Source organism: Vigna umbellata, chromosome 10 (genome assembly GCF_029865625.1).
Source record: "Vigna umbellata cultivar VRB3 chromosome 10, Vumbellata_1.0, whole genome shotgun sequence".
NCBI lineage: Eukaryota > Viridiplantae > Streptophyta > Magnoliopsida > Fabales > Fabaceae > Vigna > Vigna umbellata.
The window spans coordinates 10,023,628-10,046,866 of record NC_142174.1 but is presented as its reverse complement, the minus strand read 5'-3'; the positions used below and the strand labels follow the sequence as shown (position 1 = coordinate 10,046,866).

Sequence of the window (23,239 nt, the reverse complement as noted above, 5' to 3'; positions counted from 1 at the left end):
GAAAATAAAATCTGAACGGAATAAAAGGGTGACTATAGAAAGCATAGAGAATCTATCCATCGTATTAAGGTAGGTTGCAGTGACAGAGGTGCAAAGCAATGGATCCGCTGTCGGCTCTTCGGGAGTTTACGATGAGAGGGGAGGTGGAGAAGATAGTGCGTGTCAATGGTGAGTTCAGATTTGGGGAGGAGTACACCTTCCCCTGCTGGGTGGAGACAGCTTATCGTTCCACAAAGGGCAACCGGTACACTCTGGAAACCCTAGTCCACTACATCAAGAACCACCACCTCAAGCACACCGAGTACATCCAGAACACCTTCGCCGTTGGCATCCCCTCCGTTACCCTCCCCGACCGCAAACCCCTTCTCCAGTACCTCCAGGGCACCCTCACCTCAACTGATTCCATCGAGTACCGTCCTGAGGACCCCTCCTTCGCCCCCAAATCCACCCTCCCTTCGCAGACCCAGGCCCACCCCCAGCCCCAGGAACAGCCCGACAAATTAGACCTCATCTCTCTCATCACTTCCGCCGAGAGGCCCTTGAAGGACCGCCAATCCCTCCTCGAGTGCAAGAATCGCGATTTCTACAGCGTCCTCGTCTCCGCCACCAAGCGTGAGGAGGACCGCCAGAGGATGGAATCGCAGCAGAGGAAGGACGGCCTCGTCGCCAAGAGTCGCTTGATGGCCGCCGATGACAGGGGTTTAGGGTTTTCCGACGACATGGGCGGGTACGATCCCACCCCAAAGCCCAAGATGCTCTTGAAGGGCACCAAAATTGGAGAAGGCGTACCCATTATCTTGGTCCCCAGTGCCTTTCAGACCCTTATCACTATCTACAATGTGAAGGAGTTCTTGGAGGACGGTGTTTATATACCCACTGATGTGAAGGTGAAGCAGATGAAAGGTGCCAGGCCCGATTGCGTCACTGTCCAGAAGAAGCTCAGTAGGGATAGGGTTGTAACCGCTTATGAAGTGAGGGATAAGCCTTCTTCTCTTAAACCCGACGACTGGGATCGGGTCGTTGCTGTTTTCGTGTTGGGCAAGGAGTGGCAGTTTAAGGACTGGCCTTTCAAGGACCATGTTGAAATTTTCAACAAAAGTAAGTCAACTCCACTCCTTCTGTATATTATACCAATGCCAATCAGTGCTTCTCTTTGATTGTAAGTGAGTAACCCTTTTTTATTCATTGTTTCTAGCAGTTATTGGATTTTACATGCGATTTGAAGATGATAGTTTGGAGTCAGCAAAGAATGTCAAGCAGTGGAATGTCAAGATTATCTCGGTGGGTTCTTGTTCTATTATATCAATCAAGTGCTTTGCTGTATTCCTGTATTTTCACCTATTGAACTTGTAGATTAACATGTGTCTAACTTGTTGCCATTTGCAGATTAGTAAGAATAAACGACATCAAGACAGGGCGGCTGCATTGGACGTGTGGGAAAGACTAGAAGAATTTGTTCGCGCACGATCACGTTCTTGATTTTTGTACCATATTTAGAGTTCATGTACGTACATAGTTTTGATTTGAAGTTCCTTAGGACCGCAATACTGCACTTCTTGTCATATTGATGTTTTGTCAGATTATGAGATAAGTATTTATAATAACTTCCCTTGTATAATGGATGGAAATCTTACACCTGCAATGAACTTTTACAAATTCATTTGTGAAATTTATACTCAAGTTCTTGTCCATATAAGGTTAATTTCTGTGCTTATTTGGGAACATATAGCCATGGAAGTATTTTTATTTCTTGTCACACTTTCCATATCAGGAATTACCAGTGGAGATTGAGTTGCAGAGTTATAGATTGTTATTCATTTGTTTAGTTATCTTGTCACACTCAAGTTAGACATTTAATATTTACAATGGGTCTGGGGAACGGTTGAAACTAACTTAAGCCCGCCTTAGGTTCAATCCAACACTGATCTTCTCTGTTTAGTACCTTGGAAAGTGCAAATGACAAATTCGTGGTTTGAAACAGTAATCCAAACACACTAATAGTTATCTCCATCAAATGTGGTTATCTTAACCTCCCTACTTGTTTTCCACATTCATGTGGTTCATGACATGCTCCCTATTTGTTCATCTGTTCTGCTGTGCCTGTTTGGATGTCGTGGTAGTCTGTCAATGCATCAGGTTTTGTAATCTATGAAACTCTGACACACTCTTCAATGTCCTTGGTTCCCAAAACTGAGCAAAACAGATTCGAAAGCCCCAATCTTTGGTTCTCGATTCCTCTGATACCATATTGAGATTAAAAACAGAGATAAGTGGATCTATATTAGATGCCTTGAATTGGTTTAGAATAGCTTAATACACCTCTGATCTTCATGTTACATTTATAGGGAACTATAATGCAACCAGCTAAACCTGGTTGGAGAACACACAAAACTCACCCAACTGATACACAAATAATTATTCTAACATACATAAATTTAATAATTATTCTAACAGTTAGAAATTTGTGTAAGTTTATATTATAATTAAAGCAATAAGGAGCCAATTCTATATAATCTCGAATATTTTGATTATCTATGTAGCATCAGGAACATTTTTATTTACTCTTATATCATATCTTCATATATTGTTGAATTTTTTGAAGTTTTTAATTTGTCTTTAGATGAATCTTAACTATAGCGTCTTTTTCAATGATGACGACCAAGAAGAGGTTAAATGTTTGAAATTAATTAAATCCTATTTTTACTTTTGAGATTGTAGATTGAAAAATTAGATCAGTTTTGTATCGGCAACTATATGTTCATATTGTTATATTTGTCTAACCTTTTTATAGATGATTTTAAATATATATAAATCTTGATTGTGAAACTAAATAATTCATAATGATGTTCAGACACGCATTTGTGTTGTAGTGTCCTACATTTTGGAGATTATGGTATCATAGTGTTGATATCTGTGTTTGTTACATGGTCTATGATTGAAGCCTATTGAATACCTTGCTTAAGCTGTGGCTTGAGCTGGTTTGAAAAGGAAATATAAATCTCTTAAGCGTGTAAGCCAGGTTTTATGCCAGCCACGACCTGCATGTTGTATGATGGCCAGAAACCTGAGAACAATCTGAAACAGATTAAAGAGGTTAAACTTGTTCTCTTGTCTTCTATATTATTTTCTAATAAACTAACGGTACAATATTACTTGGTTTAGGACTATGTAGTAATTTCTCAACCAAACAGGGTGGAGGGAAGCTGCTGGGGCGATAGCAAAGGTAGTTCATTTGTTTTGGGGCTTATTCCTCCATTGCACTGTAAATGGGTTTGTGGTTTTATGGACTCTCCAGTTGATTTCTTTGTTTCTGTGCGTGCCTTTTATTCTTTTCATGCTAACTCGTGCTATATGTTATTTTGATAACTCAAGTAGCAATTGTAGAATTTTTGTTCTGAACTGATATGCCAAATTTCCTTTAATAATTTTTCAATGAAAAACGTAACCAGCCTTTTTGCAAAGGAAACAATATTGTTGCTTCTCATTTTGTGCCTTGGAAAGTGGTTTATCCTGTCAAAATCATCAATATTTTGGTTATCCGTGAGATTTGGTTTAAAAGATTCAGCACAGCCGAGCCCCACCCCCAGCCCAAGCCCAGCCTCAGCCCCAGCCCAGCTCCAGCCCCAGCCTAGCCCCACCACAGCCCCAGCCCAACCCCAGCTCCCAAATTTGATTTGGAATGATGGGTTTGAGGGAGATTTCAACCCATCCTCTTGTGATTTAAGTTGCACTTTTATAGTTGGGTTGCCTTTTACTGTGGATAAATTCAGTTTCTGTCAAGAGTTGATTTCGTTTCATTGCCACAGTGTATGCTCTGAATAGTAAATTATAATGGCAAACCACTAGTTACAAACCATCTTTATTGATAATGGACAGGGAGCAAATATCTCTCCTCATACAAAACCATGTAACCCAGTAGGGTCACGAATGAATAGATTGAACACCCTTCAACCTAAGGAGACTCAATAATAGTGAAAGATTGAAAAAAAAGGACAATTGCCGAACAAGCAAAAAAATAACAAATGGCAAATAACTGATTATAGGATCAGTATGTTGTGAAAGTTGAGACATAAGTTGCTGCCAAAATAAGTATCAGAGGAATTGATAACTTGATGGAATTCCCGGCGGAAGAGCCGTCATCAGTTGTGGGTAGGGTTTTGGATCCGCCTCCTACAAGTGAATGTCAACATGAATGGTTACCAACGACAAGGGGCAAATTGGGTAATGACACCGTGAAGCATCAACCTAAATACTTTCTAAAAATGTGGAGAAGTAACATTCAATACCTGATGGAACAGAATTTGGAGATTCAGCTACTGCTCCTGTTGGTGGTGAAGCAGCTCCTGTAATGAACAAAACATGTCAAGTTAGCAGAAGAATTTCGATCAAAATAAATTATGGTTATCTTATTGTTTTATAGTTCTTATTTTGTTCTATTCATTGCCTCCATACACCATACTCAGGTTTGATACACGTTTAACTAGAGAATCCTCTTTTTTTCTTGTATTCTATAAAATAGGAGTTGTTGTTCTACTTACCATTGTTACACTGACTGGTGGGTGGTGTCTGCACCTGGCAAGCACGTGGCAAGGCCAGAGCTTGAGTTTGGTTGATGTTGATCCCCAATGATGATCCACCACCACTAAGAACCTGGCAAAGGCATTGTGGTTGTGAGCGAACCACACTGGAAAGCTGTGAGCAGCATCCTTGGGATGGAGTTGAAGAATTCCCAGTGATATAATTGAGACACGGTGACAGGCTCACTAACACATTTGTGCAACTCGTTTGAGCTGCAGCTCCTGCACACAGCATGGCAATCACCACCAAAACCAAACCCGTATCCATTGTTGTGTGAGCCATTTGAATTGTTTGATGCAATTACTTTGTTGTGGTATGTGATATTGTGGATGAGGATGGTTTTGGAAGAACGAAGCATGGGTTTTTGTAGGGAAAAGGGTGAAGAAAATGACAATGGTAAGGTGATGTGGGTGAACCACCCCTCCTACTCGTTCCAACGCTACCTGTTTGGTATTTGGTGGCGGCATTATATTTTGTTAGGTATTCAAACTTTTGGATTTTTATGCGTTAGTGCTAATTTCTAAAGACAGTTCGGTTAAACAGATGACCGACTAAAGCATCTGAGGGTACCCTCTATAATCTCTTTATGTTTACAAAGCTGTAGACTTTGAAAACACTACCAATCAAGAAAGCACCACGTGCACGCACTTTTTATTTTCACTTTTCTCACTTTTTTCTTGCTTATTATTTCCTTTAACCACAAAAGTTCATATAAAATGTACATACAAAATGGCGTTGCCAAATATGTTGCTCAAAAGTTTAGGCCTTTTTCTTATGTAAGCAATAATAATATATTGAAAATCGTACTAAATGACATTTTATAGTATGTTTTTCAAGTAGTTACATTATATTATGTACACACTTAAACGAGTTGAGTAAGTTTAATGGAAGTTGGATAAGTTATTTTTTTTAACCGACAGGAGAAAGTATGTTATAAAAAAGCATAGAAATGGCAGGAAGTAGAGATGAACTACTAGGATTCGGTTATCCAACTAAACAGCTCACCTAATAAATAAACAATGATCTGATTTGACCTTTTACATGTCATTGTAGAGATTCTAAACTTACAACATACCAATGCTACCTACTCCAACTCTTCTCATTTTTCATTTATTGGTGATGGCAGTTGAGCTTTTAAACCGGCTACAACAAAACCTCTATTTATTTCCCCTCTCTCCATGAACTTGCTTATCCTGCACTTTCCCACTAACGAAACTGTAATTTTGAACAGCACAAACCCCAAAACACCAAAAGAATGGAGCGTTTTGTGTGCCTAACTGTAGTATTAGCCATGGTGATGATAGCTGCACCAGCCAAAGCTCAGGTCACCACGCCATGCAGCGCATCAATGATAAACAGTGTGTTCAACCCTTGTATGAATTTCCTCACAAATAGTAGTGCCAATGGCACTTCACCTACTTCTGAGTGCTGCAATTCCATCAAGTCCCTCACAAGTACTGGCATGGACTGTTTGTGTCTCATTGTCACCGGCAATGTCCCCTTTAGAATACCAATCAACCGAACCTTGGCCATCTCTCTTCCTCGTGCTTGCAACATGCCTCGTCTTCCACTTCAGTGCAAAAGTATGTATATTCATTGAATGACGATACTATGACTTGTTTTTACATTCATTTGACACAGAATACAAAAATAAAATGTTATAAATTTTTGTATTTTAAAAAAAAAGAGAAAAAAAAAATAAAAATAGAGTGAAATGAATGTAAAAATTTAGTTGTGTCAAAAAATATTTTTCATATTCATTTTCATTCTCTTAATCTCTTTATCCATGAAGCTAAGACGATTTTTTTGGTTATTTTTCAGCCTCAGGTTCACCACTTTCAGCTCCAGGTAGTATCATTTTCCTAAATCTTACTATATTAAGCATAGGAGTTTAATCTTTCCATTTTAACCAATGCTTTGAGTGGCTTTTATTTATATTTGCAGGACCATCTCTTTCTCCATCTCTTAGTCCTCAAGGTAAAAGAATATGATGCAGTTTATGATCAATAGCTTCTGAAGTTTGATTGAGTCTAATGTCAGCATTTTCTTTTTGGTTGAACAGCTTCCGTCATACTTCCCTCACCTTCCTTGGCACCAGTGTCTGACACAAACCCTCCTTTGACTCCATCATCTCCAACTACTGGAAGTGGACGCTCTGATCTCACTCCATCGTCTGCTGTTTCATCTAACCGCTTCCTACCTTCAGCTGTATTAATTGCATTAGGATTTGCTGTTCTTTAAGTAGTACTAGGTTGTTGCGTTCGATTTTTATCAGATTGTTGCAGACCCACATTGGGAGAGTATTTACCAAATGAAAAGCATTTCATGTTTGTTTTGTAATGTATATGAATGCATGGATAACAAATTACTGTTACTTCATCCATTCGAGAATTTTATTACATCTAATGAACCAACAGTTCCATCCGTTAATCCAACACAGGACTACGTCAATTTTGTGAAAATATTAAAAGCCTTGCCTTATAAATTAGAAGTAGCAACTATTAAATTCCAAAGACATTGTCACCTTAAGGTGTAGTTGGTTTTTGGCATTTATATTATTCTTCCCAAATCCAATTGTTAAAATGAACATTTGACTATAATGATTTATCTTCTGTTCCTCAGCAATCCAATTTTCTTAAAATGAACATTTGACTTTGTTAGGTGTTTACCAATTTATTGATTCCACACTAATTTAACTAAAAAAAACTAGGCGTTTTTCTTTTTGGTCTTCTAGTTCATTAATTTACACTATAAAAAATTTTAAAATTATCAATAAATTTTATTTTGACAAATAAATGTCAATAAATTTGAATTATTGACAGATTTTATCGTTGAATTTATTAACCGACAAAAAAATTTATAGTTAAAATTCATTGATAATGTATATTATATTTATCGACAGAAAAATTCATTAATAACTGTCGAAAATGCATATTTTACTTATTGATGAAAAAAATCGTTATGTTATACTTGCCGAAGAAAAAATTTGTCAATAGTATATATTTTACTTACCAACAAAAGATTTGTTGGTAAAAGGAGCAAAAGTTTTCCTGCCCATTTTTCCTATATGTTTGCAAGACAGACGTATTTATTTTTCTTTCAGCTAGAATGTGTTATCCTTTCATACTTTCCTATCTCATCTTAGATCATTGTAGCTACAAATTAACACTTTATTCATCTTTGTTCAACAAGACTACCATTCCATTTAGCCAAGTCTCTATCTTTATGTAGTCAGATCGTTTGTATTCTTCTTCTTTCATGAAATAATGCAATCAAGCACTACTAAAACACTCATAAAAAAGGATTCAATATTTGTAAGTGAATAAGAAACACAAGATATATAAAAAAAATAAAAGTGAATATATAAGATTATTAAGTGAATAATCCTTCTCATAATAAATTATATTTATAATGAGAAGTGGATAAAAAATGTATAATTGTAATTGATTGAGTTAATTGGCCAAATATTCACTATTTAATCCATTATTTTTATACATGTGGATCACTTCTTATATTCAATGGTATTTATTTTGGTGTAATTTATTGTTGTGTTATAATTATATTTATTAGGTAAATTCACAAGAATATTTATCATAATTATTTTCCGTTCTTTTGATATTAGGATGTATTGATGACAACAGAAAATATTTAAGGGTGAAAGAGACGTGAATGTGCAACATTGAGTTGAAGTGGTAAATGAAAGCAGAAGTGGTATCGATGGTGATGAATAATGCAGCAGCCTCAGCGTTGGTGCTCGTGGTGTTGGTGAGCTTCGCAGCGGCAGCGGCGGCGGCGATGGCGGAGGGGTGCAGGGAGGATCTAATAGCGTTTTCAGGATGTCTGGCATACGTGTCGTATCCGCCGAATAACCTGACAGAAAGTCCTTCGGAGAAGTGCTGCATGGCGTTCTCAAGGGCGGTAGAATCGGTTTGCCTCTGCTACGTTGTCGGCGACCCTCTGATCCTTGGCTTCCCTCTCAACACGACAAGACTCTTCTCCCTCTCTTCCCTTTGTCCGTCTCCATTCTCAACCTCTTTTCCCTCTCTTTGCCCTTCAAGTACTTTCTTTCTTCTTTCTTTCTTTCTCTTTCTCTTTCCTTCTTCACAATCCCACGTTAACTTCTTTGCATGCCATTCTTCTTCCTTTTCTTTCACAGATTCTTCTGCTCTGCCTCCTCTCACCACCGCATCGAATCAAACTGGGGGAACTTCTGTCAGTGAGTCTTTCATTTTCTTCTGTCGTTAACTGCTTTCAAAGACATGATATATCTAAACAAGAACCACGTCGTTATTATTATTATCTTTAACAATTCATGTATGAGCAGGAGCAGGAGGAAGGGGAGGACGAGGGGGAGGAAGAGGGGGAGGAAGAGGAGGAGGAGGGGGAGGAGGAGGGGGAGGAAGAGAAGGAAGGGGAAAGTCAGGGTCCGGCGATGAAGGAGAATCTTCTGGGAGAAGTTCACCAGTTTTAAACGGTGGAGCAGGAACGGTTTCTCGTAGTCACTCTTCTTCTTCAACCCTCATTCCACTCTTCACTTTCTCAGTATTCTTGGCCATCTTCTCTACACTCCACAACACGTGACCTTTTCTAACTCTCATCGTTGTTTTCAAGATCATAGGATAAATTGTTGAATAATATTCTCCATGTTGCTACAGTCCAATTTCAATACAGAGTGTTCTTGTTATTCATGCATGCAATATTATAACACTTTCCACCCTTCACAGATCTTGTTTCTAATCCCAATTTCGTTTGCATGCATGTTTTTCTTTGTTTATTACATGAATTTCACGTTTGAGACTTTGGTTTATTAACGAAAATGGTGTAACTTTGTTGAGATTTTATGGAAATGGATAGATCATGAAAAAGTTACGTACATATATATATATATATTAGTTAGTATGACTTTAAAATGAAGGAGCCATCGTCTTCCCCAGCACGACTTTATTTGTTTTATATGAAGTCACTTTCGAATCACAACTTCAGTTATTTGTGATTTTTTTTTCACTTTTTTTTTTAATTTTTGAATTCTCGTTAGGGTGTACTCATCCATGTTCATATATTTTTTTTTCATGATTTATCAGATTTCACACCGTTTTTGTAAATAAAAATCAGATTTCAGATAACTGGTCAATCCCCAAGTGTGTTCAAGGGCTATATTATTCTGTTTCCTCTTTATTATTTCAACTGCTACAGGTACTCCACATATTCATGCAGAGTAATTTTAACATAAATTCATCCAAACAAAACCCTTTATTATTTCATTTTCTTTATCCAGTGTCGGCCAAACACCAGATTAAGATCGCAGAAACCCTTTTCTGGTGATAAACTCATTGAGAAAACCAAGTTCCAGCAGCATCACCTAAAAGCTGAACTTGCACAAAACCAGGGGGAATTCAGAATCTGGTATCTAACAGAACGTAAGGAATATAAACAGAAAAAATGGAATATAGACATTAAAATATAAAGTCCAAGTAGTCCGACGTGCTGGATTAATTACTTCTCCAGCCATCAGACCACTCAGCTTCATCATTAACAGGTTTAGGGAGCCCTATCTGGGAAGAATCTTGACCCCATTCTGCATTGTTTGATGAATCTTGACCCCATTCTTCGTTATTTGAGGGCCACGCATTATCTTCAGTCGAGTATGGGTTCTCTTCAGCGTCTTCATCGTCATAAGGTTCCACCCTCTCAGGAAGAGAACAACCCTGGTAAGATGAATTGTCCACACAGTACCACAACATTTGGCTCCAATAGTCATCCTGCCAAATGATAATGAAGAAAAATTATTCATTGTTTTAATATTTTGTAACCATAATTATCCTGCTAAAGAGATAAACTGAACAATTAACGAAGTGAATGATGGAAGTAGAAGTACCACATAAGTCGTTTTTTTACTCACTTAACTTTTTGGCTATATTAGAGAGCTTTGGTAGTTGGGTTCCTTTGGGATCATACAATTTTTTTCTTCTTATGGATAATTAAGAGTCACAATTTGTTGGGTGAAAGGAAATTACCTTGCAGATTATATGCGGATTCCCAATTATAACCAGCAATGATATAGCACGAGTTATAGCCACGTTAAACCTTCTATAATTGCTCAAAAAGCCAAGACAGTGGACTCTGTCAAACTCGTTATGTTTGATAGTTGATCGAACTGTTGATATGATAATAACCTCCATCTCTTGTCCTTGGAATTGCTCGACACTACCCACTTTGATGTCAGGCATATCTAGATTTTCAAGTGTCTGTTTTATTTTTGACACTTGTTGCCTATATGGAGTTATTATGCCAATGTTTTTCTCCTTTATGTTCCCTCCTGCAATCAGTCTACTGACAAGTTCTATAACCTTACTGACTTCAATGCGGTTAAACCACGATGGGTTATTTCCTTCTCTTTCATCGCATCCTTGGATGCCATAGAAAAGAATAGGAAATTCCTTGTTAGGTAGCAACTCTCCCATCGTCAGGAAAGTTGTGGAATCTCTACAAGCAAGCAATTCCCCACAATAGAACAACTTTGAAGGAAGATGCAATATTGCTGGGTGGCATCGATAGTTCCGAATCAATCGTGTTACATAATTAGTATCTCCACTGGCATATAGCGGGAGTTGAGACAATCGTTCCATATATGAAACCCCCAAACCAAACTCATCTGCTTTCTTGGAATATATTACTGGACCCAATTGCAATTGGTCTCCAGCCAGAACAACAACAGTTTTCATTGTGCAGAGGTGGGATACAGGGATCAAGGTTTCAGGTTCAGAAGCTTGGCCAGCCTCGTCCAAAAAAATATGGGAAAAGTGACCACGGGCAAGATCTTCAGCATAAAGAAGAGACGCACTCATATATGTGGATATTATGATCTTATAATAACTGAGGGCGTTCACTGGGGGACACTTAAATACCATATCATCAAAGAAGCAGAAGCGGATAATTTCAGGTTTAACATCTTCGTATGGCCTAGTAGATGCATTGAGCCTGAATATTTCATTTTCTCGCAACTCAATGTCCTGTTGAGTAAGGAGTCTCTCCAGTATGTAGTCTGCTGCACTATTTGAGGGTGCACACACAAGAATCCGAGCATTCTTGTGATATTTGTAGAGCTGCAGGATTACTTCTACTATTGTCCTTGTCTTTCCCGTACCAGGGGGTCCATGAATCAAATAAGGTGGTGCACCTTTGCAACCAAGAATCATTTTGATTGAACAAATTTGCTCCTCGTTAAAAGTACCAGATATGGGTACTAGAGCAGTAGTTTTAATGTGTCTCTTTATTGATGCAGATGGAAAGAGGATGTCGGTACCCAAGTTTTGTGTTGCCTCAGCTGCTTGATATAGCCTTCTCATATTGATCCTGTTATAGGTGAAGTGAACATCATATGTATTTTCGTCCTTGTGGTAAAAGTGAAATTCAGGATCAAACTTCAAATAAATTTCATCAGCTTCAACTCGGTGGATAAAGCCCTGGAGAAATTCACATACAATTTTATAGAGAGAAGAGTGTTAACTGTAAATGATAAATACATTTGTAGAATAATGGAAAATAAATTTGATAATTATATATTTAGGACTGAAAAATAAAAGATTTACAAAATTAATGAATAACAGAATTCCCCTATTTAGACAAAGTTGCTTGTATACAAATAATTGAATTCTGGGAAATGATTGATTAATTTTTAAAATATTATCTCATTAAGCTGCCAAATGTAATGCAATCATTTCCTCAAAATAAACAGCACGTTAGATTTCTCCAAAGATCATACACATGGTTATAGAAATCGTTTCACAATTATAATCATGCAAATCAATACAACATCTTGTCCTCGTTGCTGAACTTGTCTTCATTCGATTGGATATTGCAATTCATATACTGCATTTTCTGCAGACTATTATGTCTAGGTCGTGCCGTCAAGTCAAAAAAAAGTCCCTATCTGTTTCTTCTTTCTTTTATCAAGCTTTTATTTTATTTTTCTAAATTGTTTCAATGTTCATACACATGAAAATAAACAGTTTGCTTTCCATTCCATCCCCCACAATTGGATCCCAGAAGACTCGCATGGGTGCAAGAGAAAAAAGGATAGACATGTCAAATCTATTAGACAAAGTGATCACTTTTTTTATTCAACAATTTCGTAATAATATCTGGCTTTAATTTTATTTAAGGTTTACAACCTACACTCAGGAAAATCACTGCAAGAGTGGTTTAATCTATCTTAGCTGCCCTGAAATGCAGAGATGAAATGCAAGAGTTGTGCCGTAGATAGGGAAGATGACTTATACATTACAAATATCTCCATCATACAAATATCAACACCAATGAGATGTCATTCTATGGCCGATGATCAAGATAACACTATCAAAAAGACATGTGCTTTTATGATCTACCAGATCAGGCTCTTATCACACAAAGAAAATATACAAGGACCAAACCTGATAAGGCTGTCTGTTGCTATTATCATATGCGAGCTTAACAAATATATAATCCCCATGAACCAGAGATGGTCTTCTCTCAGCAAGCCCAGGAACCTCCATAGACAAAAATCGATTGTTCCTCTTTCTCATCGATATAGATTCCATATCATAAATCCTCATGTCTTCCTGAAAGTAGAAGTCAGAGACAATGAATTAAAAGAAACAAGATCAGTAGGTTTTTTATGACTTATAGCAACTTAAAGTATAGAAAATAAGATCACCTCCAACTGGATCTCTTCCATTATTATTAATGTTTTGAAATAAGATGAATAAGTACTTCTAGTAAGACCTTCTTCAACAACTTGAGGGATCTGATTATTCTCAAGCGACTCTCTCATGTCCCTGGGAATGTGATATTTCGGAAGCCTATTTATGTATCTTCGAGTTGGCTTCCCTGCAGGACGTGAACCTGGAACATAATTATCCACAACAAATTTGTCCTTTTTCTTTGCTCTTGAATAGGGCCTCTTAGAAGCCAACGACTTGGAGATTTTGTCTTCAACTAAGAGGAAAACCACCCTTTCAATTTTTTCATCTCCAGCATCAAAATATATGACTGATGAACACATGCCAATTTCTTTTGTCTTGCAAGACAGCCATACTTTCAAGTTTTCACGAGGTTGAAGCACCCTGTCCTCCAAAGAGAAAGATTCTAAGCAGCTCTGTTCTCCTTCTGCATTTGAATTTTCCGGTAGAGGCTCTGTAAGAGAGAGAGTGAAACTGTCCGTAGGATTTGAGGCAAAAATATGAACACTCCACAGGTCCACTGGTTCATCAGTAGTATTCCTAATGCTTATTAAATCCACAGCAGTGTCCCCCATAAGTACAGATTGAGGCTTGCCTTCCACAAATGGAAATGGGGCAGATACAACAACTGGACCTTCATAATCAAAGTAACTGCAAACAGATTTCTCTTCCTCAAAATCTAGAAACCCAATTTCAGCCGTATCTCCAATGACAGAGCGTTCCTCATCTGACCACCCGGCAGTACTCATCGGAAACTGCCGTACACCGCCTCAAAGTTGTCTCTACACAAATCATTACCCAAAAATAAATACAACACAACATTTCAGCCAAACCAACAACACAAGAAAATATGAGAAAGGGAAACCACAAAACGACAAAGTTTCGTTCCCCTCGAGTAAACTACAAAACAGAGTCGTAAATATACCGAAGTGGATCGCAAGTATTTCCTTTTACAATAAGAGGTTCATACCACGAGAGAAACAGACACAGTGCATTAAAAATCTGTGCTTTACTCTCCCTGTTGAGTAAATGGAAATCCAAATTCAATCTTAAATTACATAACCTAATTTCCATTCAGTACAGCTTTTACTAAATCATCATCCTACAACAGATATAATCTTATGCTTGACCAATCGTACAAGTAATACCTAAATTTGAAGCTGCATGGGTTAAGAGCATAAAATGGGAAACGAAGGATCAAGTAAATGAATGAACAATCTGAAACAACAACAACGGTGAAGACAGTAATAGAGTGAAAGGGTTGACATGAAAATCGCATTTTAAAGAAGAAAGAGAGTTTTGGAATGATCAAACTCCTCCTTTCCCTTTTTCCTTACCTTAGCAACCAAGTTTGGAAAAAGATAAACTTTGCGAAATCCCTCATTCTTTACACTCCATAGCCACTGTCAAATGAACCTATTCAACTCCCAACTTTTCACAGTTCAGTTATTTTTTTCTTTTTTCATTTTTCTTACTCTGATTTTTAAAATAATTATTGTTATATATTATTATTACCTTAAACCTAAAACTACTTTATATGGTTTTTTTTACGTGCGTGTACACATGTAAATGGTTACATGTGACGTTACATGTATCTATATAATTTGTTTATTTTTGGTTTAATGTCTCGATATGTCCCTATGTTTGTTCAGAATTTGAAATAGGTCTTTTTATTTTTTGACGAGGACAGTATTGACACGTGTAAGGCCACGTCACACATTTATTAACGCCGTTTGATGAAATTGACGAAAATGATTTATTTGCATCAAATTAACAAAAATAATGACCTAATTGAGACGCCAAAAAATAAAGGGACATATTTCAAATTCTGAACAAAAATAGAAACCTACATTAAACCTTTATTTTTATATATCTTCATAGGAATATCAAATTATCTAAAAATCACCATATAGATATATACGGTGATTTCTTAGAAAATAAAAACTATATGATAGAAAATTTCTTTCATGACATAAATGTTTGACTTTGGTCATTCATAGAATCATTCAAATTATCTAAAGAATCTCTCTAAGATATGGATTTAAATTTAAATAAAAGTACATTTGAAAGCATAAATTTTTATATAAGCCTAACATTGCAATAAAAGAAACTTAAATAACTATAAGTACGGTATGATAAAAAGAAGGAATGCTAACCCTTGATTACACTACATTTATTGACTACAAAATGAAATCTAAAATAAGTAATTTCATTAATTAAATCAATATAAATTCATATAACATTTTTTTCCAAAGACTAAACTATCATTTTTATTTTTTATGTTTATAATCATTTTATAAATACAAAACAAACACTTTAGAATTTATAATGTCTTTATCAATAAACAAATAAAAAATCTCTTTAATACTTGAATATTGTTTCTCAGTAAAAATTTAAAATATGACGATTTGAAAGGTGAAGGCTCGAAACGTTTAAAATATATGCTTTTTAATTCTTGAAAAAAAAAATCTATTTGAAATTTCTAACATTTTTTAAATTATTTTATGATAGTTGATATATTGAGTTGTTTACTTTCTTTTCTTTTCGTTTGTTGTTTTCTTCTATGTTGATTTAAGTTTGTTTATGTTTAATTATATTTTAAGTTTTAACAGCATTAAAATGAAATACAAACTATTAAAAAGAAATATAAACGGTACAACAACCTTACAAATATTTTATTATTTAATTATTTTTTATGTATTTTTGTATACATAAAATAAATTATCAATTCTAATTGTATAATACTTATGAAAAAATTTTGTCTTCTAAATAAAATAAAATTATATTAATAATTATTGAGATCATAATTCATTTGTGTGATGGGCTTGGCAGGTCAGCCCATTGGCCAAAGCCCGTATTTAAATCTATAACTAACTGTATACTATCAATACAGGATTAAACTAGAAACTTATAACCTAAATTAAATGATACAGTTTTCAGCGTTCTTTTAAGAGATTATTTTCCTAATGTCTCATTCATTCCCAACCAAAAGGAAGAACGCATGTTTGCCAGAATTAGGCTTCCACCATTTTTGTCCATAGTCAGATTTTTACTATAAAAGTTGTGGTCCAAAAAATGGTCACATAATGGGGTTGTTTCCTTCTATAACTCCAATTATTTCATCTTTTATCTCTAATTTTCAAAGACTTCAACCGATTTTGAAATCTATTAAAATTTTTGAAAAAATTTTCATTGGACTTTCAAAATTTAATGAATTTTTTTTTCATATTTTGACATCAATGAAACAAAAAAAATATGCAGCCTGCAATGTCTCTATCAAAACTCTATCTATTTCTTTAAAATCAAGCTCACAAGGAACACTCTCATAACACATGCAAGCTACACTTATTGTTTTGTTGCTTCTTCAACAACAAATTTGATGAAAAGTAGAGAACACTGTAATTAAAACCATCATTAAACCTTTCTTTCTCTCCTTTTTACTTCTACCAAAAGCTCATCAAATTTAATACCATAATTGGTTTGATTTTCTTTTCTTATTTCAAAAGTTTAATCAATGTTCTTGCCTGTTACGAGTTTGACAGTTCCTACAGACTAATTATATGACTGGATAACTTATTTATTAAATTTACCAGAATCAGAATCTCCATGTAAAAGCCATTTAAGCCTTTCGAGTTTGTTAATGATCACAACAATAAAAAAAAGAGCACGCAGCAGCAGAGGAATCTTATTTGATATCAAAGACACCTTTATCAGATAAATCTATAATTAGCTACAAATTTCCTTTATCTCTGTAATTACATTTTCTTTTTCATCACTGTAGCAATCAATATATAGTATACATCAATCAAAATTCATGTTTTTTCTGCACTCGGGACAAAAAAGTTAGTAGCCTAATGATTATGTTGACGAACTTTTCAACTTCATTCAGCCATCATGAACATTCTCAAAAAACAACTAAAGAATCATTAACTAAATAAAAAAATGGTCTCTTTCCGCCTCCTGCACAACAAAAAAGAAAAAAGAAAAGGTTTGATCATGAGTATGCGTGCGGCGTGCGTCTCACCAGTAACATATAAAAACAGAAGACAACATTAACAAGAAAAGAATAACGTAGTACCCAATGATTGTGCAAGAGTGCCAATGAACACAGAGGGTTTTGAGACATGTAAAGTTGTGTGTTTGTTAATTGGCTATCAGATAATGCACAGTTGCACAGTATTTAAGCTGGCGTGAGATGCTAACGAGATGATGATGATGATGAGTAACTTGTACTGATCATGGGTTAGGCAAGGCATGACTGTATAAAAATATTACATGTTAGCACCTCACAATGAAAAAGTTAAAGTTCAAATTAGACAAAAGAGGTTGAGAAAAAAAGCAGAAACAAGAAAAGAGTTAACCTTTTTCGGTATGTGGGAAATGGGTTGTTTCTATCAATCTCCATAAATAACATTCTTCAAAGTGAGGTGACTCCGGCTTGTTGACCAAGTCCTGAACAGTGATAGGTGCATGCATGTAAGATTTTGTATTTCGTAGAGTGTAAATAAGAGTAATGGTATCATGACACACTTTTACGTTCATTTGACACGGAGTATAATGATAAAATAATCATAAAAGTGTAAACTTTTGTATTTTTCCAAGAAAGAATAGAGTAAAAAGTAAGAAAAGACACTGTCAAATGAATGTAAAAAATTTAGGTGTGTCAAAGAATCATTTTTCGGTAAACAATTGTGATGACAGTAACAGGGGAGGAGGGGGAAGGACATAAAAGCAGAAAAGGTTGAGACAGACTCATCAGAAGACTATGCAGTGAACACATTCTGATTATTTTGACTAACGGATCGAAGAAATCAGTTTGAGTATATTGAAAAGAAAGGTAAAACTAGGTAGGATTTAATTTAACACATCAAAATCCAGACTATTGTGCTCAAATATAATATAACTCAGTTGCAGTTGCAGCTTCTGAACCTTTGTACTTGTGGTCTAACCAATAATATAAAATAAGAAAAAGGCCTCATAGATAGCCCTTTGGGGAAGGAAGGGGGTCATTGCTTTGCACATGCCATGTGCAAGAATTTTCCATAAAAAAGATCATTTTAGGTACCTAAGCTTGCCACAAAAGCAAGAATCTTGTGTTTTTGGAATTGAGAATGTACCTGAAATCCCATATATCAGAAAAAACTAAGTTCGGTATATCCATGGGAATATGGCAAGAGTTCTTCCACCTCGATTCGGTTCCTGGAACAACAGCTTACACTTTTCTTCAACCTTCCATGATTTGCCTCAACCTCAGCCGAAAATATGCCATAAACTGGCTTGTGATCTGAAAACCTTGATTCTCCACGGACATAGGATAATTGATGGAGACCTTCTCCATACCACAGTATCCGATCACACCTATAAAAAGGAACATATTCATTCACATTGGAATGAGTTGAAATAAGTTGCAACATTGAAAAAATAATCTTTCCATAATTGCTGATTTTATAGCCTTTATGGGGTTGGGATGTTTCTTCTTAATTCTTATTTCTTTGGTTAGGTGACAGAAGATGATCTTACCAAGCAGGTGTTCGCCTTTTCTCCTTTGGATGCATGTCATCTCCTGCATATCTATCTGAATTTGTTGAATACTTGTAAGTTGGAGGAAAATAAATCTTTCCTTCATTCCATCCGACAAATGCACGACCTCTCTTTTGTTCTATTCTCAACTGCAAAAAGAACAATATAGATAGATGTTAACATCGATTGTTTTTGTTTGCCAGCAATCCAGTTGAAGGTAAAAGAGAAATTAGAAATTAGAGCTGTGTAAATGTACCTGGTCGTTCTCCAATAGTGCTCTCCAGTTTTGCATTTCAACAAGAGCCTTAGCAGAACGGTAGGAGAGGACAATTCGATAATTCAAGTCTCCAAGCCATATAATTCGACTAAGGAAATAATCCAAAGTTAAAACATGATGCAAAATAGGCAAATTCAAGAATCTCTAAAGGAAGTTCTTACTCATGCTCGAGGATTGTCTCCGGAGACTTCTCATTTTCAGGACCATGAACACGAGGAAACCTTGTCTTCTTAAGAATCTCTATCACATCAGAATTTCTTCTCAGTTCATCACCCTCTTTCTGTCCTGAGGTTAAGTGGCTACAAATGAAGCAAAAGCTTGTTTCGTGTAGAGACATGCTAATTGAGATGGATCCCTGAAAATACACAGGCAGAATAGCTCTCATGTCAACATATTTAAATTATTCAACACATTTTCCATCAGTATATGAAACGAAAAGTTAGAACAAGGACAATGATGACTGAATTAAAACTACCTTATTTCCAAGATAACCCATCAATCCTCTGCCAACACATGACACTTTCATGTTTCGAACATGATCCTTCAATTCACTCCTCACCCATATGGTAAGAAATATTCCTACCATTTGCTTACTTGCAACAAGGCAGTACCTGGAACGCCTTGGCATGCCATATCCATCTTCGGTAGAGGCAGGCCCACCATGAGACAATGGTGAAAATAAGACTGTGTTTGGCGAATCTCCAAGGGCATTGTCATCATCAGATGAACTCCATCTTGAGTAGTCACTGGGTCTGGAGTAGTCACTTGCTCTGGAATAGTCACTGGGCCTATAACCCCATCTGAAGCTGGGATCGAAGTCACTTTTCCTCTGACCAAACATTACACGATCACAAACACTGAATCTTCGATCTAGTCGAGGCTGCGTAGTTAAAGGATCATTGTCAATTCCCCAGCTGCTAGAAGTTGTCTGGAACGATCTACGATGGAAGAGTGAGGAATTCTTCTGCCTAGCCGATCCCTCAAAATCTACATTTAATTCTACCACTGGCTGAGGCAGTGGAGACGGTGTATAATACCCACCACCTCCACTAGAACCAGGAAGATTGTTTAAGGTTCTTCCAATGAGAGCAAGCCATTTTTTGGCAGGGCCGTTGTCTTCAGCGCCTAAGATGTTACCAACATTCAAGGGAACTACCTCTTGAAATCTGTAACGCAAATGTGTCGTTAACAACTAGTATTAAGGTTGCTTGGAAAAAACATGACCTTAAATAGTACCAAATCCTACCCAAGAACATAAATATCTGCAGGTGGTGAGGCATGAAGCAAATCATCTATACTCAAATTTCTCGGTGGAGATCTTCCAGCCACATTCCACGTAGCAACAAAAACGCTGTTCATAAAGTAAGAGAAGCACTCATCAGAAATTGGAGTCATCAAAGCTAGATTTGTTTTTCCTGGTGAAAAAGTAAGGTCAAAGGAAAAGCATACCTGTAGTTATGGACATCGACAATTCGAGGATGGTCAAGACTAACTCTGCCTCGCCTGACCTGGTCCGTGTTCCTGCCAATCTTCTCTGCACAATACAATGAGGGATTTTAAACACCTTTTACAAATGTTAAGCTAAAAAGAACAAGAGAAAAGGAAGAAAATTTTCAAATGGGTAATTATTCAAAGAAAGGATTTGGGTACTTCGTAATTCTGTACCTGTTTTGCTCTTTTTGATTGTGCAAGGCTCTCTGTCGGAGAAGCTTTTCCTGCTTCTGTATTGTACGTCACCTCCTGGAGAAGGAATTAAGTTACAATGCATCAAATTATAATTCATAAGAGGTTAAAAAATCGTGGAGAAAGAAAACTAGGAATGCAACCAAAAACGGATTTCATTAACAAGAGTAGTTTAAAACAAGCTTGCACGAATCTGTGATTATAAAAATTCAATCAAAATCTGGCAAACTTCGTTGTAGATTTAAAAAAACAGAATCGGCTAGAACTTTAGCTTCAATTCATCGTTTTCCTGAATGGCATCACTTTCTTTTACTTCCCTTAATTTCACCCCCACAATGCGTTAGCATCTCAATGGATTGAAGCATGTGCATGTTAGTGCCCAAGTTTAGTTGAAAACGATCACTTTGGAAAGCAACTTTTTTGAAGGAAACAAAACAAAAACACCAACCTCCATAAGCACCACCATTTGATTGGCAGGAGTCCTCCTCTTTGCTTTTGATATTGAAGAACTTCCTCACCATTCTCTTCGACCATGAGAGCTTCACCAGGCCCAAACACACAAAACAGTTAACAAGTTGCCAAAGATTGAAATATGCAAATTACACAATCAAAATGTAGAATTTCATTTCCCAGGAGAACATAAAATGAAACCGACAAACGAAAGGAGAAATTTTTATTTTTTTTCAGCAGCAGAGTTGAGTCAACAACAATAGGGTAAAATAAAAACCTTGCTTTTCTTGGAATTCTCGTCTCTCATTGTTAATCTTGCACCTCCACAGCCCCTCAAGTATGCTACGTTGTACTCCAGTACAGATTAAGAAAATGCTGCAATCCAAAAGCGACCCGAAATTCTCAACAATTGAAGAAGCAAAATTCTCTTCTTGTGAAACCCTTTGTGAAAATAGAAACAATAACAAACTCTCGTAAGCTTCTCAACTTGAGAACAACAAAGGAGAAAGGGAGAGACAGCAGAATGGGTGAATGTGATGTTCTGTTTCGCTCTTGTGATGCCACAACCACACCCTTGAAAATTTAAGAACAAGAAAACAAGGTCCCTGTAAATATGTCACCAACTAGAAAGAAAGGCAACGCCTTTTAAGTATTTAATGCCTTTAAATGAGACGAGGAACAAGACAATACGACAAGCAAAGCAATAGAGAGAGAGAGAGATGTGTTTCTCTCTCTTGGGAAAAACTCACTGCCTCGTTCTCTGCAACAACCACCAAGTATCAAATTTGAACAGAATAAAGTACTGTGAGGGTTAAATATATTTACTTTTTAAAATGGCAACATCTCAGTTGAAGACAAGGCAAAGATGAAGGGGGCAGAACAGGTCGTTTAGCTTTAACGTTTTGGTCAGATGAACAAAGACTGCCCCTGTTCAGCAAAGTGAGTGAGATCTACCAGTATCTTATAGCTGTAATCTTTCTTCCAGTTTCGGTCTTCCGACCAAAGCAAAAGCAGTTGAACGTGGAAAAAGATAAAAGGGTGGTTGTGATATATCTATTAATTTGGAAAACGTATCTGTCTCTACCTATGTGAAATGTGTGTGTATTTTTTTCTTAGTCTTTTGTTAGACAAGGAACGTTTGTAGCACAGCTTGTTACATGGTACTCCAAACATTGATTCTGTCCTGTCTTATATTTCCATGGATTTGTGATAGAATATAGATTCATAGATAGTATGCTGTCATTGGTTGGAAAGACATCAATCTGGTAAATCTCACTTTAAAAATTGATACATCCACGTGAAACACAAGTTCTATATTTCACAATTTTTATCGTGAAACTGGAAAAATAAACACTCGTTCAGTAATTTATGCTCCGTTGATAAATAGAAAAGTAAAGGAAAAAAAAAAAGAAAAAAACAGAACCATTTTGTGAGTTTTTCTCTTCTTTACAGTCTCGGGCGCCGTCCAAGTTGCTGCTTTTGAAATCCTCAAACAGTCAATAATCCATGCATTTCTTTCCCATAAAGAACTTTGTCAAAAGAGAATGAACCACTATTTAGTTTCAGTTTCGAAAACTGTGAATTTCTTCAGGAAACTGATGCAATAACGAACAATGACAGTGTGTCAAAAATGTTTGGTAGATTATTAAGCATCATAAACTTGTGTGTTATAGTGACTAAAAAGTTGGAAATAAATTAGTGTGTGAAGAATATAATATATATGTTTATGAATGAAAGGAGTCACTAACATTAACATGGTTCTATCCTTACCTTCAGGGAATAGAGTTGGTGATGTGATGATGTGACACACTTTTACTTTTTGCTAGATTTTGAGAGTATTGTTGCGTTTATTCGTTGTTAATTTGGCTCTTTGGAATTATTTGAGGACACAGAGAAGAAAAAGAAAGAATGGGGGCGGCAAAGAGTAAGGAAATTTGGGCCATATATGGTAATTGAAAATGTCTAAAGAAAAAAAAGTGGGCCCACAGTTTGGGTTGTGGTCTTAATCTATTTG

At 36.3% G+C, this 23,239-nt stretch overlaps 6 protein-coding genes across 8 annotated transcripts; 3 read left to right on the top strand and 3 right to left on the bottom strand.

Moving 5' to 3' along the window:
* The first annotated feature begins 5 nt into the window (after window positions 1-5).
* Window positions 6-1,680, top strand: PHP (PLANT HOMOLOGOUS TO PARAFIBROMIN). 2 transcript variants are annotated; one of them, XM_047325122.2, is made up of 3 exons: window positions 6-1,098; window positions 1,196-1,281; window positions 1,387-1,680. In XM_047325122.2, exons 1-3 carry the CDS (start codon window positions 99-101, stop codon window positions 1,477-1,479), a joined length of 1,179 nt encoding a protein of 392 aa, XP_047181078.1. In that variant the 5' UTR covers window positions 6-98; the 3' UTR covers window positions 1,480-1,680. The 2 variants fall into 2 exon arrangements, with proteins under 2 accessions (XP_047181078.1, XP_047181104.1); XM_047325148.2 differs by having other exon boundaries at window positions 13-1,098; window positions 1,199-1,281.
* A 137-nt stretch (window positions 1,681-1,817) lies between these two features.
* On the top strand, window positions 1,818-7,013 carry LOC124847634 (non-specific lipid transfer protein GPI-anchored 20-like). Its single transcript, XM_047325178.2, has 5 exons — window positions 1,818-3,223; window positions 5,810-6,161; window positions 6,400-6,426; window positions 6,523-6,555; window positions 6,641-7,013. Exons 2-5 carry the CDS (start codon window positions 5,834-5,836, stop codon window positions 6,817-6,819), a joined length of 567 nt encoding a protein of 188 aa, XP_047181134.2. The 5' UTR covers window positions 1,818-3,223; window positions 5,810-5,833; the 3' UTR covers window positions 6,820-7,013.
* Window positions 3,844-5,569, bottom strand: LOC124847642 (non-specific lipid transfer protein GPI-anchored 26-like). Its single transcript, XM_047325188.2, has 3 exons — window positions 4,539-5,569; window positions 4,287-4,343; window positions 3,844-4,170 (listed from the first exon to the last, which is right to left on the bottom strand). The coding sequence occupies exons 1-3, from the start codon at window positions 4,858-4,860 to the stop codon at window positions 4,046-4,048; spliced, it is 504 nt and encodes a 167-aa protein (XP_047181144.1). The 5' UTR covers window positions 4,861-5,569; the 3' UTR covers window positions 3,844-4,045.
* Window positions 7,014-8,295: 1,282 nt separating the features above from the next.
* LOC124847563 (Bifunctional inhibitor/lipid-transfer protein/seed storage 2S albumin superfamily protein) lies at window positions 8,296-8,823 on the top strand. Its single transcript, XM_088099973.1, has 2 exons — window positions 8,296-8,641; window positions 8,732-8,823. The coding sequence occupies exons 1-2, from the start codon at window positions 8,296-8,298 to the stop codon at window positions 8,821-8,823; spliced, it is 438 nt and encodes a 145-aa protein (XP_087956099.1).
* Window positions 8,824-9,809: 986 nt separating this feature from the next.
* SDE3 (P-loop containing nucleoside triphosphate hydrolases superfamily protein) lies at window positions 9,810-14,763 on the bottom strand. 2 transcript variants are annotated; one of them, XM_047325104.2, is made up of 5 exons: window positions 14,633-14,763; window positions 13,271-14,077; window positions 13,008-13,175; window positions 10,593-12,041; window positions 9,810-10,337 (listed from the first exon to the last, which is right to left on the bottom strand). In XM_047325104.2, the coding sequence occupies exons 2-5, from the start codon at window positions 14,042-14,044 to the stop codon at window positions 10,068-10,070; spliced, it is 2,661 nt and encodes an 886-aa protein (XP_047181060.2). In that variant the 5' UTR covers window positions 14,045-14,077; window positions 14,633-14,763; the 3' UTR covers window positions 9,810-10,067. The 2 variants fall into 2 exon arrangements, with proteins under 2 accessions (XP_047181060.2, XP_047181067.2); XM_047325111.2 differs by lacking the exon at window positions 14,633-14,763 and adding an exon at window positions 14,444-14,626.
* Window positions 14,764-17,012: 2,249 nt separating this feature from the next.
* On the bottom strand, window positions 17,013-22,694 carry LOC124848736 (type IV inositol polyphosphate 5-phosphatase 7-like). The gene is made up of 13 exons (XM_088101078.1): window positions 21,503-22,694; window positions 21,224-21,314; window positions 20,758-20,832; window positions 20,542-20,626; window positions 20,339-20,443; window positions 19,568-20,258; window positions 19,254-19,447; window positions 19,072-19,180; window positions 18,816-18,964; window positions 18,413-18,653; window positions 17,657-17,747; window positions 17,374-17,553; window positions 17,013-17,255 (listed from the first exon to the last, which is right to left on the bottom strand). The coding sequence occupies exons 1-10, from the start codon at window positions 21,530-21,532 to the stop codon at window positions 18,428-18,430; spliced, it is 1,755 nt and encodes a 584-aa protein (XP_087957204.1). The 5' UTR covers window positions 21,533-22,694; the 3' UTR covers window positions 17,013-17,255; window positions 17,374-17,553; window positions 17,657-17,747; window positions 18,413-18,427.
* Between the last annotated feature and the right edge of the window lie 545 nt (window positions 22,695-23,239).

Excerpts from the sequence above, each read along its gene's own strand:
- LOC124847642 (XM_047325188.2), bottom strand. The coding sequence starts at position 4,860 with ATGGCTCACACAACAATGGATACGGGTTTGGTTTTGGTGGTGATTGCC. Across the intron at positions 4,344-4,538 it reads CACCAGTCAGTGTAACAATG|GAGCTGCTTCACCACCAACA; the intron begins GTAAGTAGAACA and ends TGTTCATTACAG. Across the intron at positions 4,171-4,286 it reads TCCAAATTCTGTTCCATCAG|GAGGCGGATCCAAAACCCTA; the intron begins GTATTGAATGTT and ends ATTCACTTGTAG.
- PHP (XM_047325122.2), top strand. The coding sequence starts at position 99 with ATGGATCCGCTGTCGGCTCTTCGGGAGTTTACGATGAGAGGGGAGGTG. Across the intron at positions 1,099-1,195 it reads TGTTGAAATTTTCAACAAAA|CAGTTATTGGATTTTACATG; the intron begins GTAAGTCAACTC and ends CATTGTTTCTAG. Across the intron at positions 1,282-1,386 it reads GGAATGTCAAGATTATCTCG|ATTAGTAAGAATAAACGACA; the intron begins GTGGGTTCTTGT and ends TGCCATTTGCAG.
- LOC124847634 (XM_047325178.2), top strand. The coding sequence starts at position 5,834 with ATGGAGCGTTTTGTGTGCCTAACTGTAGTATTAGCCATGGTGATGATA. Across the intron at positions 6,162-6,399 it reads TCTTCCACTTCAGTGCAAAA|CCTCAGGTTCACCACTTTCA; the intron begins GTATGTATATTC and ends GTTATTTTTCAG. Across the intron at positions 6,556-6,640 it reads TCCATCTCTTAGTCCTCAAG|CTTCCGTCATACTTCCCTCA; the intron begins GTAAAAGAATAT and ends TTGGTTGAACAG.
- SDE3 (XM_047325104.2), bottom strand. The coding sequence starts at position 14,044 with ATGAGTACTGCCGGGTGGTCAGATGAGGAACGCTCTGTCATTGGAGAT. Across the intron at positions 13,176-13,270 it reads TGGAAGAGATCCAGTTGGAG|GAAGACATGAGGATTTATGA; the intron begins GTGATCTTATTT and ends TTCTACTTTCAG. Across the intron at positions 10,338-10,592 it reads ATCCGCATATAATCTGCAAG|GATGACTATTGGAGCCAAAT; the intron begins GTAATTTCCTTT and ends ATCATTTGGCAG.
- LOC124847563 (XM_088099973.1), top strand. The coding sequence starts at position 8,296 with ATGGTGATGAATAATGCAGCAGCCTCAGCGTTGGTGCTCGTGGTGTTG. Across the intron at positions 8,642-8,731 it reads TCTTTGCCCTTCAAGTACTT|CAGATTCTTCTGCTCTGCCT; the intron begins TCTTTCTTCTTT and ends CCTTTTCTTTCA.
- LOC124848736 (XM_088101078.1), bottom strand. The coding sequence starts at position 21,532 with ATGAGAGACGAGAATTCCAAGAAAAGCAAG. Across the intron at positions 20,833-21,223 it reads AAATGGTGGTGCTTATGGAG|GAGGTGACGTACAATACAGA; the intron begins GTTGGTGTTTTT and ends TTCCTTCTCCAG. Across the intron at positions 20,627-20,757 it reads AATCAAAAAGAGCAAAACAG|AGAAGATTGGCAGGAACACG; the intron begins GTACAGAATTAC and ends TGTATTGTGCAG.